At 39.1% G+C, this 15,992-nt stretch overlaps 1 protein-coding gene across 2 annotated transcripts; it reads right to left on the bottom strand.

Moving 5' to 3' along the window:
- Position 1: 1 nt before the first annotated feature.
- Positions 2–15,595, bottom strand: tax1bp1b (Tax1 (human T-cell leukemia virus type I) binding protein 1b). 2 transcript variants are annotated; one of them, XM_042422854.1, is made up of 18 exons: positions 15,486–15,595; positions 12,854–13,047; positions 9,407–9,509; positions 8,779–8,969; positions 8,456–8,614; positions 6,736–6,884; positions 6,435–6,525; positions 5,526–5,711; positions 5,108–5,359; positions 4,361–4,531; positions 3,927–3,999; positions 3,519–3,637; positions 3,225–3,350; positions 2,597–2,683; positions 1,835–2,036; positions 1,548–1,702; positions 1,350–1,435; positions 2–1,060 (listed from the first exon to the last, which is right to left on the bottom strand). In XM_042422854.1, the coding sequence occupies exons 2-18, from the start codon at positions 13,028–13,030 to the stop codon at positions 862–864; spliced, it is 2,526 nt and encodes an 841-aa protein (XP_042278788.1). In that variant the 5' UTR covers positions 13,031–13,047; positions 15,486–15,595; the 3' UTR covers positions 2–861. The 2 variants fall into 2 exon arrangements, with proteins under 2 accessions (XP_042278788.1, XP_042278789.1); XM_042422855.1 differs by lacking the exon at positions 5,526–5,711.
- Positions 15,596–15,992: the final 397 nt, after the last annotated feature.

Genomic DNA, 15,992 nt, shown 5'->3' with positions numbered 1-15,992 from the left:
ATTCAGTTTCAAACAGACTTTATTAGTTAATATTAGATACATGAAACTCACTTAACAAATGAAACATATCTATGAATAAAATAACTTACGAACTGTAAAAGCAAAGAACAAAAAGAGGGAAATTGAACAGAAGCTCAGCATGCACTGATTAGTCCATGATATGAAGATTTTAAGGTTTCTGACACAATACCCCAACTAAATAATCAAAGTCAAAACAATGGAAACCTAACAGAAAACGAATCTATATCATACACAAAGTATCAAGGTTTTCACAATATCATTGGCTTTAATTATTCTAAAATAGATGATCTGATGATATTCTGTATAATCATGTCTTGATGTAATCACACAAGATTTCTCCCTGACTGCATATAGTGCACCAACGCTGCTGTCTATAAAGAATGAGCAAGAATGAATTGTACAGTGATGTTTAAGGGGGAAGCATTTGGTTGTAGGGGTCAAATGTGAGTTTGGTAAACACTTATCTCTTTCCCTGATTCGTTACGTCCTGTAGTCTAACAGATCTGTGATAGCCGAGTCAATTTTAAGTCAGCATATGTACGTACAACAGTCTTATCCCCCTAAATAACTTGTTCAAATCCAAATGAATCTTTCACCTATAAAAAAAAAAAACTTCTGATTTGCAAACAGATCCCATAGCCCTGCGATATACACAGAATTAGAATGCCATTTTAAAATGTCACATCACTTCAAAGTGTTTCTCTAAGTTGAAGTAACAAAGCGAAAGTCATTATAGTCCTAAAGATCTTCACACCATTACATGCAGAAAAGAGTGCAGAGTGATTTATTTCGGTGGCGACAGGAAGTAGGCAGACTGGATGTGCTAATTTCTCCGTTTCTCTAGTCGAAGTTGAGCGTGTGGCCGTCGAAGTGGGTGAGCACGTGATTCTCGAACACCTTCTGGTCGCAATCCAGCGGGAACTGCTCACTGCACATGGGGCAGATTTTCCAGTGGCTCTCCACGTGCTCCTCGAACTTGCTCTGGTCGTAGTTGGGTGGGAAGATGACCTCACACAGTGGACATCGTTTCATGTCCATGCTGCCCACGGGATAGGGAAGACAGAGGATAAACAAGGTAGAGAGAGGGAGAGAAAGCAAATGTTAATAAGCAGTCAAGTGATGATGTGGGCAAACCAGGAGCACAAGCTAATAAAGAGCATCTGTCTAGTGCGACGTGGGTGGCCTGCTGCTCAACTAATACTGACAAAAGGGGGCTGTGCAGCAGAACAAACACTTTACACATGTTACAATGCACAGGTTTAGAAACTGTAGGGTGCAGCAAACTTGGACTGCATTTATGAGAGTTGGAACAAGTGAGGGTGTGTTACCTGGGATCAAAGCAAAAGGCAGTTTGTCCATCGTTCACAAATGGGCTGTGAGTTTCAGTTGCTGTGGGCTGTTCATTGGTATTACCCTTGAAAAGAAAGGTGAACAGCATTTTTTTTTTAAAAATCCACAAACACTCAGAAAAAAGAAGTCAGTTCATAAGTATTTAACTGCACACTGAGCATGGGAGTGAGGCTTACATTGTTGTTTTGCTTTTCCTCGGACTCCTCGGGGCCCTCTGGCCGGCTGTGATTGCGGGTGGGTTGGATACACACCACATTGCTGTCCCAAGAAGGCGGGCCCACAGGGGGGAGTCTAAGCAGCTGGTCATCTGAGAACTCCTCATCTGCCTCATCTGCATGGGGAGACATAGTTATTGTAAACAAAAATCAATAATTTCTGCAATTGTTACTGGATAGACAGATTCTGAAACACTCTCTGAAAAACACAGAACAGAATATGTTATTTTCTGAAAAAGGAAACCAACCTTTTGAGTCTGAGATGGAGTAAGGGTTCCCAAAATGCAGCTTGCTGGGGCTCTGAGAGACCAGCAGAGGGGTGGGGGCATCAGGGGTGTAAGGGACAGGGTACTGCAGGAATAAAGGCACACTGGATTGGATATTCTCCATGCTGGTTTTCTCACTGCCCCCCTGATCCCCCTTCTTGCTGCTGCTGCCCTTCTGAAGCTCCTGGGGAAGCAATGGCAGAATTCAAACTATTTTTACAACAAAGACCAGAGGCAAAAAATAAATGCCACCATGGGCATCAATGTATTTAGTAAGGAGCTCCACATCTCTATGCATCCCAGTAATGCATCACTGCTCATAATCACACAGCAGCTCCTGAGCTGTGACTCCTTGCTTTTTCTCTTGCTCACACAGTTTAATTAGCGCCTTCATTAAAAAAGAAACTCTTCTCATTTTCAAAGGGAACGGGACTCGGGTGTTTTATTGATGTTAGTTGCAGACGCCAATTTAATTTACAGTCTAAACCTCAAATTGGGTCATTCTGCTCCTCTTAGCTGTAACAGCATTACCTCGAAGCAATATTTTAGGTCAGAGAGGACCTTGCTGTGGTCCAAAGTAATGGAATGGAAAACAAGAACTCATTTACTTTGCTTCTACAATTAGAGAGGCATATTAAACACAGACCAGATTGGGAGAAGGAAAATGGCAGGGGAATGGCACTTTTCTGGGAATTTTCTGGGTGGAAGAAGTCTATAAAAGAGAAAATGAAAGCTGTCACTAACCCCCTCCAGTTTTTCCTTCTCTTTCACAACAAGTGCTAGTGTGTCCTTCAGTTCCTTCAGCTCCCGTCCCTTCTCTGCTACCTGGCTCTGGTGTAAAAAAAAAAAAAAGAACAAACAAGAAAGGAATGAAGACATGTTTTCTATTCTCAATCATCTGACATGTGCTGCTGACTTGAAAAATGCATTGTTGAAATACTCGCAGACTTCAGTGCATGACATTAATTGATCTCAGCCATAAAATGCTTCCCTTTGCTGAGGACTGATTTATGTACAATACCGCTCAAAGCAAAACAACCTGTTTGAATTCCTCTGAGACACTAAGCAAATATCCGCCTGACCTGAGCCAAGCACAGCATTAGCCAGGCAACTGGAGAAGACTCCTCCGAGCTGGGCTTAGCTCGTCTCCAGAGCCTGACATAAACAGCAGTAAAATGTCGTCTCACAGATAGGCCTGCTCATAAACAACACTGTCAGAGAGGACTCTGTTCAAGGGGAGAGATATCATCAAAGGCTTGATCCTTGAGCTAGACCAGCCATACAAAGCGGTTAAAAACATGGAAGTGTCCAAAGGCAGCCTGAGTGCTGTGCTAAGTGTCCGAACACTCAACGGTCTTTAGGATGAACCAACCTTGTAACGGTCTTCCTCTGACGCCAACTGCAGCTTCAGGTTCTCATTGGTCTTCAGTTGCTCCTTAAATTTCACCTCCGTCTTGGCCAGCTCATCAGCAAACATGCAGCTACGCTCCTTCTCCTCCTAAATGGAAATCAACCAAACCACTTTTCATCAGATTCCTCTATCTTGCAATGCAGAGAGCACACATATCATACCTTTGTACTACATGAGTCCTTCATAACAGGCTGTCAAGATCTCATCTGGGGACACATGAACCAGTAACAGGATGCAAAAAAATACAGTTCTTACCATCAGCATCTGCTTGCATTTCCTGTATTTATCGTTCCTGTCGGACGCCTCTCTGCTGATGCCTTTGAGCTTCTCCTGGATGATGGCTTCCAGCATGGGATCAGCAGAACCTGGACTCCCTATGAAGACAATGAAGGCAAGTCAGACAGTTTGCTGAGGCAAAGCAACAAAATGTATACCTAAGTTTTTTTGTTCTCAGTTCATCTTTTGAATAGCAGAACTGTTTAAGAAATTAATCTAAATGACTTGTTTACAGTATGAACAGCATGAAAAAACAATACTGAAAATATATGGATACAGATTTTTATGTATCATGTCTTTACAACCCAACTCCACTCCAATATATCAAAAGTTCAGAGTCCATTATAAAGTCAAATGTTAAAATTTGGTATAATTTAACATGGGTACCTGGTACAGATGTGTCTGGACTCACAGATGCAGGTACTGTGGTGGCCTCTTGTGCTGAGCTTCTCTTCTGATCCTATAGAAAGGAAGAAATAAAATTCATTTGAGTATTGATAATTAGTTGTAAATGTAATAATAAGAAAAACAGTGAAAGAAATTGTGAATTAGTGCAGAAAAAAATGACATAACAAAAGTAAGTGACTGAGATTTTGCGAATTAAATTAAAAGTGTATTCATTTTACAAAGAGATATTAAAAAGTGTATGTGTAAATGTTACATCGAAAGCTGATAAAGATGAATTAGTATGTGTGCTTCACAGGTAATTCTTATCAAAACATCCGTATTCTGGTGTATTAATCTATCGCAAGTTCTGGTCTTTCACTTGTCGGGGGTGTGTATGTACTGTAGCACGTCGGCCGGTATCTGGTGGGACCTACCCCTTGCTGTTCGGAGAGTTTAAGCACTTGTTTTTGCAGTCGCTGACATTCTTTGTATTTCTCCTTGTAGTGTTCTGCAGCCATGTGCAGACGCAGCTTCAGGTCCTCCACTTCCCTCTGCAGCTCTGCTAAAACAGCTGGGTCTGCAGCAGCTTCTTCTTCTGCTTTGGCCTGGTAACATCACATCAGAAAAGTTCAGACACCAAACACAGTAACGGGCCAAATGCAAAGACCCCTTTAAATTGTAAAGATAGAAATATAATCGTTATCACCAGTAAGTTCCCTTGTGATTGTGAGTGATTAATCGATAAAGTCTTTAATTGTAAGTGTCAGTTTTCAAAAGGGGTGCCACCAAATGATTCCTCAGTAAAAGCTTGGTTAACTTGGCATATGTCTGCCATCAGTAAAAGGCTCTTGTGGATGTGTTATTTGGGATATAATTATTATTATTATTTGAGATATCATTTCATTATACACGCTTTCATTGTACTTATGGCCAAACATTTCTATTTGATCATTCAAGAAGTGATTTTGTACATGTAACCAAGTATCAAAACTTTGAATTCAGCTGTTTTATCTACTTGTGCATTACTTCTCTGGTTCATAGGATACTAGAGTTTTTCTACACTCACACATGACCTACTTCTGCCTACCGTGACATTAAATATGTCCAATAGTGATGTAATGTTTCATATAAAATTAATTATATTAATAAAGCTTGGTATGCAGATTTGTTATCATCCTTACAGCTTCTTGCTTGGCATCTGCCTTCATCTGCTCTACCAGGCGTTCCAGGCGGACACACTGGGCATGAGCTTCAGTTTTGGCCTGTCGGAGGGCATCGGCCTCCAGCTTCATGTGGTACAGTTCAGACATGGTGCGGTCGCGGGTGCTAGAGGCATCCCTCAACTCAGCAGCCAACAAAGAGGACTGCTGCTGGTTGGCCTGGAGCTGCTCCTCCTTCTGCCGCAGCTGTTCCTTCAGAGCCTTCATATCTCCCTGCATGAAATAAACACGTTTTAGATGAAGTTTCCATTTCCGCCTGGCAAGGATTTTCCCCTATTGTTATAATTTCATATTCTACGGATTAATCACATTCAACACTGTATATGACAAAAGTATGTAGGTGTTGTGACTCTTAAGCTTTAAAACGAAATATTTGTACCAAGGGGGAAACTTTGGCAAGGATCTCTCTGTACTGTTTCTCCTTCTCAGTGAGGCACGCCTGCAAGCGTCCCACCTCCTCTTTAAACTGAGCGATGGTGTTTTCCTTGTTCACATCCACAGACTTAAGCATCTGCAGCTCCGCACTCAACTTAGTGTTCTCCAGCTCCCGGTTTTTCAGGTGAATCTAGCGTACACACACCCACAGATGCAAACACATGGCCACACACACGCAGAAGAAGTTATAAAAATAAATATATTATTTATACAACACCAGTCACGATCATGTACCAAAGGGCATATGACTATTAAAATAAATGTTGCATGACCCCCTTTACAAAACAGAGATTGAGATAGGCCCATAAAGTTTTCCTGGCGCAACAGCCCCAGTGTTATGGTGAAAGTTAAATTAGGTATTGGTGTTTGACGCAATTTCCGTGGCGACAGTAAAATATGTGGCACTCCCAGTTCCTGTGCAGTGCCACCACAACAAAGAGACAGAAACACCAGATGGACCAAAGGAAGACAGAAAAAGGCATGCCCTGTTTAGACTACATGTTTGGGCAAAAGTATGCAAAGTAATCACAGGAGTAAAAAGTTAAAAACAAAAAAACAGGAAACATCAAGGAACTGGACATCCAATTTTGGGGAATTTAATATTATAAAAATGCTGTAACTGAACCACTGCTAACCCCATTACCCCCCAAGCTGACAACCAACCCGTTGAGAAAATGTGAGTCACATGAGAGTTCCTTATTGCTACAAACCTGAACCTAGCCATTCCTATGCTGTTATTAATCTTTGAGTGATGACACAAGACTTTTTAAGATTAAAAGGAGCCACATTATCAGAATGTAACTCTTTTAAGGAAATAAATACAAGAAATGTGTTAATACTACTAGTACATTACCTTGTATAGTTCCTTCTCATCTTTCTCATTCTTGAGATGAGATTCAAGTGCCTCCTTCTCCGCCATAACTTTCTTCACTCTATCCTTCAGACTAAAGAACAGGTCATAAAAATTGTTAGTCATCACTGTATCAGCCTTTACAATATCTACGTTAACATTCAATGTTTGGAATAATTGATTAGTTCACCCTGGTTATAACCCCAAAGTCTCAAGCAACCAGGTTAAAACATAAATCTCTGTGCATGAAAACATGACCAGCGACTCAATGAATCTGCAACCACTCTTCAAATCCTGAACTTACCTGTCCAGCTCAGTTTCCTTTTGTAGACCCTTCTGGGTGACCCCAATCAAGTCTTCTTCCAGCTGTAACACCCTGGCTGTGGCCTCCTCAAGCCTCATCTTAACCTCCTCTTTCTCCTCCTGCAAGGCCTGGGCAGAATTCTGCAACTCCTGGAAGACAATAAAATATACTGTTGGGAACCAGAGGAGTAAAAAAATAGACTTATCAAGATGCTAAAGAGGTGAAAAACTGAAGAGGAATGATTCTGTTTGGTGATGTGCATCAATCTAACTCAAGTATGAATGGTGCACATTAGTATTGCAGGTGCTATTTTATTTTTGCTTTTTTAAATCTGATATGCATTATTACATCAGAGTGCACCAAGACCTACAGAGGTCTGGATGAGTTTAATGTCTGAAATGGCAAAAAATACTAGCTTCTTAAATTCTGTCTGTTTTGAAGCTTGCAGAAAATGTGTGCAGAAAAGTTATAGTCTGAATAAAAATGAACATTATGCAAGGTTTTAAAACTTGAACCTTAATCCTACCAGCTAGGGTACCCGCAGACCCCAGAGGTTTACTGTCATGCTTGCTATACTTGTCATATCTCACAGGTGCTTTATTCCATCAATCAATTTGTTCCTGATGGCTCCATATCATTTTCTTTTTCTGTTTTAATTAATGCTTTTTAAAAATACCAATGTATTGTGGTCCTGGGGGACGCCATTCAAAAGCGACCAATTCCCCCTTTGCAGTTTTAATAGACGGAACTATTTATTGAGTTCATGTTTGCCATGGGTCCCCATTTTAAGTATCACACACCATCAGGGCGGGTGGACGCACTCTGTCAGTCATTTTGAAGACTTTGTGGAGAGATTGTACTCCGGATAGAAGCTGCAATTTGTATTAAAGAAAAGTAAATATTTTCATTTTACACAATGTGGAAATTAACTAACTTTCCTTAAATAAGAAATCTTTTTTTTCCTTTTCAGGTGACAATTACATAACGTAATGTTTTGAGAAGAAATAAGTTAACATTTTGCTATGACTGTTGTTTCTTATAGTAGTTTATTCTTGTTTACTCTGGTCGGTAGTCCTTGTATTTTAAATATGTTGGTAGGATTTGAGAGTTAAAGATGACATCAAAAAAGCAAAGGGAAATGATTTTTTTACAGTTTGTTTATAGGCAGAATTTTGGAATCTTTATATTCACACCACATAAAAAAAACATATAAAAGTATAACCATAAAATTAACAGCCACAAAATCTGTAATCATGTTTTCATCTGAAAGCTGTTTTAAAACCAGCAGATTTATGGCAAAGGACAGCAAAATGAATTATTACTGACACTGCTTTTAAGACTTAATGTTATGCCATAAAAAACTGAATTACAACTTTGATAATACAGACATTCATATCTGTCAGAGTCTGATTTATTCCCTTAGTGGATCACGAGTTTGGATAGCTTTGCATATTCGCAGTCCTTCGCTAGGGGGTGCTAAGAGACTATTTGGCCAAATGTAAAATTGGCCTTGGAAGAACTACAAGCTGTAGAAAAGAGAAACAATAATATGACTTATTACTAGCCACTGTGTGTTGTTCAATTAAGAACTAAGTACAACTAAACAAAAAGGAACAGGCTCTTTTGTTTCATTCAGTAAAGCAGCAACAAACATGACTTTCCCCTCCTTACTGCTGGCACTACTGTCTTCAAAAGCTGACTCAGTTCATTCACAGCTTACTTGGTTCTCCCTTCTCAGCTGGGCACAAGTCTCCTTTTCCTGCTCACACTCCTTCTGCAGGCTCTCCTTCTCTGTTTCCAGCTGCTCTTTCTCTTGCTGCAGGAGAGCCATGTTTGTGACCAGCTCGTCTTTCTCTCTCTGGGCTTCTTCCATCTTTTGCTGTGCAGAAAAATAGTTCAAGCTGTTTAGGCCAATCACTTAATAATCTACTAACAAAGTACACCATTGAGCTCAAATAATATATATTCTTCACAGCTGAGCATTGTGTACATGTCAAAGTGTATGAGCTTAGAGATTAAATTAGCTGCTGAGGAATGCTGTACCTCAAGAAAGCCAGCTTTGGTGGTGACCACCAGGATGTCAGAGTTGCATTCATCCTCCACTGTCAGCAGCTCGTCCTCTGAAGGGCTGTTGGCACGAAACAGGAATGGAGTGCTGGCTCCCCGGATCTCCCCTTTGTGGGTCACATAACAGAACTGGTAGAACTCACCGTCGTCATTGGGTACATAATATCCTGGGGAAGAATGACAACCAGTGAACTCAGTATAGTAGCACAGAAGAGTGAGGGTAAAGATATTCATCCATAATGATAAACACAGACCTTTGTACCAAGATTGTGAACTAAGTACACAAAAGTTGTGCTGTAGTGTCTAAGTGAGCTAGGTGAACACTAAGAATTTGTGATATTGTGGGTTTTAAATTTAAAAAAAGCAATTAAGACATGTATCTCTCCCCTTTGTGTCACTTTCCATTACTTTATAATAAAGTACTAAAAAAACAATATTAAAAAAAAATACATAAACTGAAATGTCATTAACACCTGAACAGAGATGTGTGCGGAAAGTTTCTCATTTAACTCTATTCATGGATTTTAACAATCCTCTGAATGGCCCTGTGGCATGCGGTTATTAAAAGGTGTCAAAGTTATATAAAACTATGGTATGATCTTACCCTGAAAGACCACTGTTCTGTTGACTGCGGTGCCTTCCACATAGCTCTCGGGGAGAGGCGACCACAAGAATGTGTAATAGTCCCTCGCTGTGCTCCAACCAACCTATGAGACATTGTGGGGAATCCATTCAACCAGACGCTCTCACCACATCAGTGTAAGATAATAACAATGGAGGATTAACAGGGAGACTTCCTAGAATCCACACAGTGCCACTTCCAAAATATCTCAAACTTGTTTATTACAGTAATCACAGAGTTTTCAATATATGTTGGTATGATAGCGTAAGAACATGCCAAATGTGATTTTCTTTTTTTTCTAAGAGGAGGATTAATTTCTGTGAACAACTCCAACTCCTGGTCACCATCTGCATGTCGCCCGGCCCATGTCATGAACAAGCCTAACCGTGGAAATGTAGCTACAACTCACTTCTAACAGGAAGAGGGAAATAGGTGAAAATTTTACACATAGGCGACTTGAAAATGAAAACCAAAATGTAATTATACGTATTTTATGTGTTGTTAACTGATGACTGATGAGGGGGGAGAACAGAAAATACATCCATGACTTCAGCCTGCTGCCATAAAACTGTCAAACAAAATCAGAGTCACATCGAGCTGGCTGGCTTTCGGTGTGCACGCTCAGGCACACGAATGCATCCACAACAAGTCATAACCGACTAAATCAAGAGCAATCTGCCACAAATCATAGTTAAAACTGTGATGCAACTTAGAAAACTTGCAAATTCTCTTTTAAATATTCATGCAGACTGATAATGTTTAAATATACTGTTGCAACACATGTTGCTTTTGATGTAGGCAGGTGTTTTTTCACTATCTGGGCAGTTTACTTTCTCACCCGTGTACAAACAGCCTACAGCTACAATACTGCGAGTGTTCATCAGAGCCAGAGATAGAAGGCCCTGGTGCTCCAAAACCCCCAATTGTTACCAGTGCAGTTCCAGCCTCCAGCAGTAAAGAACAGGAAGCAATTAAAACATGCACCTAGTTAGTGAGTGTCATTACTGAAGGCTAGCCTTCACCAGTCCACTCATTAGAGCTGCAGAGGTGGTGGTGGGTGAAAACTCTGAGGAACTCTTTCACTTACAGCCGACTGGCCTACAATGTGTATAAAAAGGAGGAGAGAGACGTTGTAGAGCCACCATAATAAAAACAGGACCGGTGACTTAAACCGTAACACCGGCCACACTGCGAGACTAAAATCTCAGAAAGCATACAAGCAGTTACAAGATGATCATAGAGCAACATGTATTTAGTTTAAACATGAAATTTCAACAGCATTCCAACCAAGTCATACTTTACAGAAAGCTGACAGAAGCCGGTGGCAATGTTGCGGCAGGAGGTAATGTATTGTCCATGTGCCAGTCAGACTGAATAAATTCAGGGGCGAGTTGTTCATGAATCACACAGTGAGGCTGTGCTCGGAGACAGGTTAATTATAAAGCTGTGTTTGCTTTCTCCTAGGCCACTCTAACAACCTGTGCCAACAACATTCCTCCTTGAACCCTAGAACAGCTCGCATCACGCAGTATGGTAAATGTTCCAACTTCAAAGGACCAAATGCTGCTTTTGTCCACGTGACAAGAGCAAGAATCTGTCGCCCATCTATTTATCATCAGTGGCATATTTGGTTTAGGTTTGACGTGCCAAGTAAAAGTGTGTAATTTAAACATTTGTAAATTATGTTAGGCTGACATGTTAAAGCATTCATTAAATTTAATTCCTTTTCAATCTAGTAAGGATTCTTCAAACTTATAATTCGTTGAACCAACTTACTGACATTTGCGCTGACAAGTCACATTTCAGCTGACTGAACCGTATGATATTTTATAGTCTGACCTGTGTCATTTAACTAAGCATATCTGAAACATGCACTATATTCAGATCAGAAGTAGCAGTAGAGGAATCCACTCTCTTTGACTGGGAGCCAGTAGCAACTAAATGTGAGTAAAGAAGCTAACACTGATACACAGGGTGTCCAGGTATCACATGCAAACACGAGAACTTGGCACCGATCGTCTCATCTGTCAGCGCTGCCAGGAACATTTACACAATTTATGACCCTGTACTCAGCCTTTTCCATCTCAACTATGTGTTTTAGAGGCTCGAGAAATTAGTCATTTTAAGATCTATACTGCCAGTTGGTGCCTTCCTTAAGGCTAAACACAATGTGGGGTGGTATCCAGCTACAACAAGAGTGCTGAATGCAGTATTTCAACAGCCTCCAGACATTACCTGATCCACCTCCAGTAGCCTAACATGACCTCATTTCTCAGCGAGGCTCAGCCAAAAAACTCTGTGTACATCCATTTTAGAAATAGCACGAACACTGTTTCCTGGATACTAATTTTTCCAGACACTAAATAAATGTAAGGATTTCATTAATGTCACAAGGACATCAGCAGTTTAAATCTTAGGCATTTTAGGCAAAATTGCTACATTTTGTCTGAGCTAACTTAGTGGCATTACATTATGCCTGCAGAAGAAGTGATACAAGTCTATTTCTGACTTCCACTCAATGAAAAAATGTGCAGTCATGAAGTGTGTGCTTGCAATTTATACGTGTCTTACTCTGTCCAATAGTTATAAAATATTATTTGAATATTCGTTTAAAAACAAGAACAGTTATTAACCCTGCATTAAACGATACCGTAAATTTTGAGACCTTAGTTAGAGGTGGTGATGTACTGGACTGCATTATATCTATCTATATATATAATGTCATATATACTATACATAAAGAAGGGGTCAGAATATTAGAAAAGCCTCTTTCTCAACTGTACAGGTTTAACTGGTAACCTCAGTAATTTCATGTATGCTTTTGCTATAACAAATGTAGAAATACATTGTTGCAACAAAAACAGCCAGCCAATTAATTTCTCTCAAATGTTTAACATAGCCATATTCTGTAATGACAACAACAAAGAATCTCTTAATACTAGAAGCACATTCAAGCAGAACACAACAAATAGAAAACCATTAGTCTGATTTTCGTGATCCGGTCTGATTTAATCCCAGCTCCTGATTCATTCCTGGGAAGTAAAAAGCATGTTGGTCTAGAGAAGCCTGGAGCCATATGCCTCTGCCTACATCTATCTTTCACTACAGATGAAGCTAAAATAAATTACTGCCACTGTATTGGATTTAATGTCCTCCTATAACCAGATCCATGTGGGACACTCAAGTGTGTGGTGTGGTGGGGTCAAAAAGCAGCTCCATTCCCCTCTGCCAAGAGCTTGGCAGAGGGGAGGTTGGGGGAGGGGCTGCAGCTATCATATATTATGTTAGAGATTTATTTTGTAATACATCATACACAATATTCTCTAGTCATTAGATAATACAGACTTACTACTACTTATACTACGACTACCGACATTAATTTATACCTAACTCAAAGGCTTTTATAATACATTGAATAGGGTTATTTACCTTGAATATGCCAACCCAGTCCTTTGGATGTGGTTTAATGAACTGCGTCAGGGTATAATGACACTCCAGTGCAGCATGGGGCAGGTAACTCTTCCCTACATTCTGGAAGATGACGTGGGCAAAGTTTGATGTGTCCATGTTGTTGCCTAATAAAGTCCCGTCCAGGAACAGTGCCATAAATCACTCAGCACTGGCTATACAGGAAAAGAAAAGCAACAGGGTATACTATTAGAGACAACTTTAACCACAGAAAAATCTAAAATACCACTCTTTACAATAAATTAGAGTGACTGAAGCAGCAACCCAATGTTTAATGCTTCAGCGAAACTTGCTATTTCAATAGACAAGTGAGACTTCAATTACATAGTTATTAGTTATCCTATTAATTAACTGTATATTTAAACCATACTTCTATACTTTGCTGATAAAATACATTTTAATATGAAAAGCGTGTCCTCAGTTTTAGGCTGACAATATTTGATATTCAAATATATATCCAAGTTTAGATTTTCAGATGGCACATATGGTTGTTATTAAAGGACAAAGGTTGACTAATGTTCAATTCACACCCATATTACGAAGTCCGTTCCTTTACCATCTGTCATGGTTTCTCACTAAATCGAAACTCAGGCCTATGAGTCAATCATTTCAGCCTGAACCAGTGAATGGACATTTCTATGTTAAATTGAAAGAAAACATCAACAGTGCCATATGGTGTTTGCATATGAGATATGTTTCCCTTTGTTTAAACTTGCATAACTTGCAATGACAGTACAAGTTCATGGACAAAATGCTGTAACACCACCGTTAATTTGATTAGTGTAGATAAATTTGTTCAGGAAATGAGTAGCAATTTTATATCTAACAGGCAGTTTTTTTGTGGTCCAAGGTTCTTTGATCAATCAACAAGAGCAGATGACATATCTAAAATACAGGCAATGCTTTGAAAGAACTTGTCTACAAAGGGAAAACTGACTCATGGTATCTGTCAGTCCTTGTCATGACGTACAGTCAAAAAATGTCCAAGTTTGCAACCAGGAAGCTGCTTTCAGATGATGAACAAAATGGTTCTTTGTCAGTGATAAACCTAGGCAAGGTACTATAATACCCAAGTTTACAGTATAAGTCAGAGTTTGTCACTGCAAACACAAGACAAACTACGCAACAAATTGAAGGTAATTACATCCAATTATCTGTAACACCCCATATCATTTTTCTTCACATTGCAGTGACATTTTCAATGTTCCAGGTGAATTAACAAAGAAGTAATGACCACCTGATGAGTTTGCAGAAGTCATACATGGTTATGCAATATTTTCCTAGTTTACAAGTTGACGGGGACCCCTGAAAACCGAGTTAAACACTGATACATATGCATTGGATGAACTGGATAGTGTGCTACTGGGGGCTACTGGATGGATCCTTCAAATTTGGGTGAAAGTAGGAATCTTTTCTGACTCATTAAATTTCCCCAAACATGGAAAATTTGTTTTTCTCTATGAAAAGGCAAATATGTGGTTTAATTTCAACAATAACTGTTAATTTTGGTTTGGTGTTCCCATGCCAATTTTTTATTTGTATTTATTTTTATCTCTGATGCTGGCTTCTTCCAGTTTTACCATATAGGCTACCTTTAAGGAAATAAGAAAACACATTTGTGAACAAAGATAAAACTTTTTCCATTACTTACACACCTTATTACCTTTCAAGGTAATAAAAAATGAATTTGTAAACAAGGATGAAGCTAACATCATCAGTGAGCACACTTTACACCTGATACTTTAGGAATTTAACTTGTAATGAATGAAAATCACTATTATTTTAAACATCGTTCCGCATGATATCTTTGCTTTAACTTAAATAGCATTAGAATACATCTGAATTTATTTTTAGACCACTTTATATCCCTGTCTATTAATGCTGAATACTGTCACAGCTCCACCTTATTCACAAATTTATTTGACATCAGAGACAGACTCGTTTCGACATGACCGACTTTTGCTTAAAAAGAGGACCACATGATTGATATGAGCTCTGCTTCAGGTTGGACTTTCCTTTTCCATTAGGGACTGAGCTGATAAAAAAAATTCCCCGACATCACTGGGCCTGTGACAGTCAAAATATTTCCTTCGGTGATGATCCGTAACTCACTGAATATGGTTGCCATTCTTAGCAATATCAAAAGTCGTCAAACTGATATTTAACGCTGCATATACATTAGGCTAAACTTAACGCTAGTGGCTGAAATTGTCAGCTGGCAAGTACAAACTACGAGGCGAGGCCTTGTGTGATAACAGAGATCATATCTAGCTATGCAGCTAGCCGGCTAACGTTAGCTACATACTTTAAAATATACAATTACACTTTAACCATAAGATTAAGAGATGTTAGTTTCTAAGAAATGTATAAAACTACTGAACAAAACATATTTAGGTGTAAATACTTGAATATAGAACGCTATATTAGTACTGATACAACGTCCTCGACGAAAAACAGAGCAGGACAAGGTTAGCTAACGTAAACAGTTAGCAACGCTGTCTCTCGAGATACCCTTTAAAACACACGTCAAACATAGAAATTTCATCAACAGTTGTTTTATTCGCCATAGTTGTATAATAAGCTTTAAACATACCCGATTGCCATGTTCAACAGCGGCTGGAATCCAAATGTGTCATGAAAACAATTGTTGACGCAGTTCAGTGCTTTCCCGTCTTCCTGGAATAATCACAACATTGCGTCATTTCCGGAAAGGGGACTTGCTGCCTGGGAATCCCACCAGTCCGAAAAACGCAACAATGTAACAATCTGAAGTCTGACGGCGAGACAATTTAACAAAGAATAAAACAATTATACATATAAAACAAATACAGACTCGACGATGAAACGTGTTAGAATAGAACTACAATTAGAATTTCAATGCAACTTACATTAAAAAGATCTTATTATTAACTTCTATTGGAAAACTAATGGTGTAATTTATTAAAAACTGTAATTTTTAGGTAATTATCCTTTATTTGAGTATATACTTTAGAGAGAAATATTTTACTTTTACTCTTTTATTATATAATTGACTCTATTTTATATATATTTTTTATCACAGCTTCAGTTAGTTACTTTACATACAAAGCTTAACTTAATT

This window comes from Thunnus maccoyii, chromosome 10, assembly GCF_910596095.1.
Source record: "Thunnus maccoyii chromosome 10, fThuMac1.1, whole genome shotgun sequence".
Classification (NCBI taxonomy): domain Eukaryota; kingdom Metazoa; phylum Chordata; class Actinopteri; order Scombriformes; family Scombridae; genus Thunnus; species Thunnus maccoyii.
Note: the sequence above shows the minus strand (reverse complement) of the source record. Positions and strands in the feature narration are given on the sequence as shown.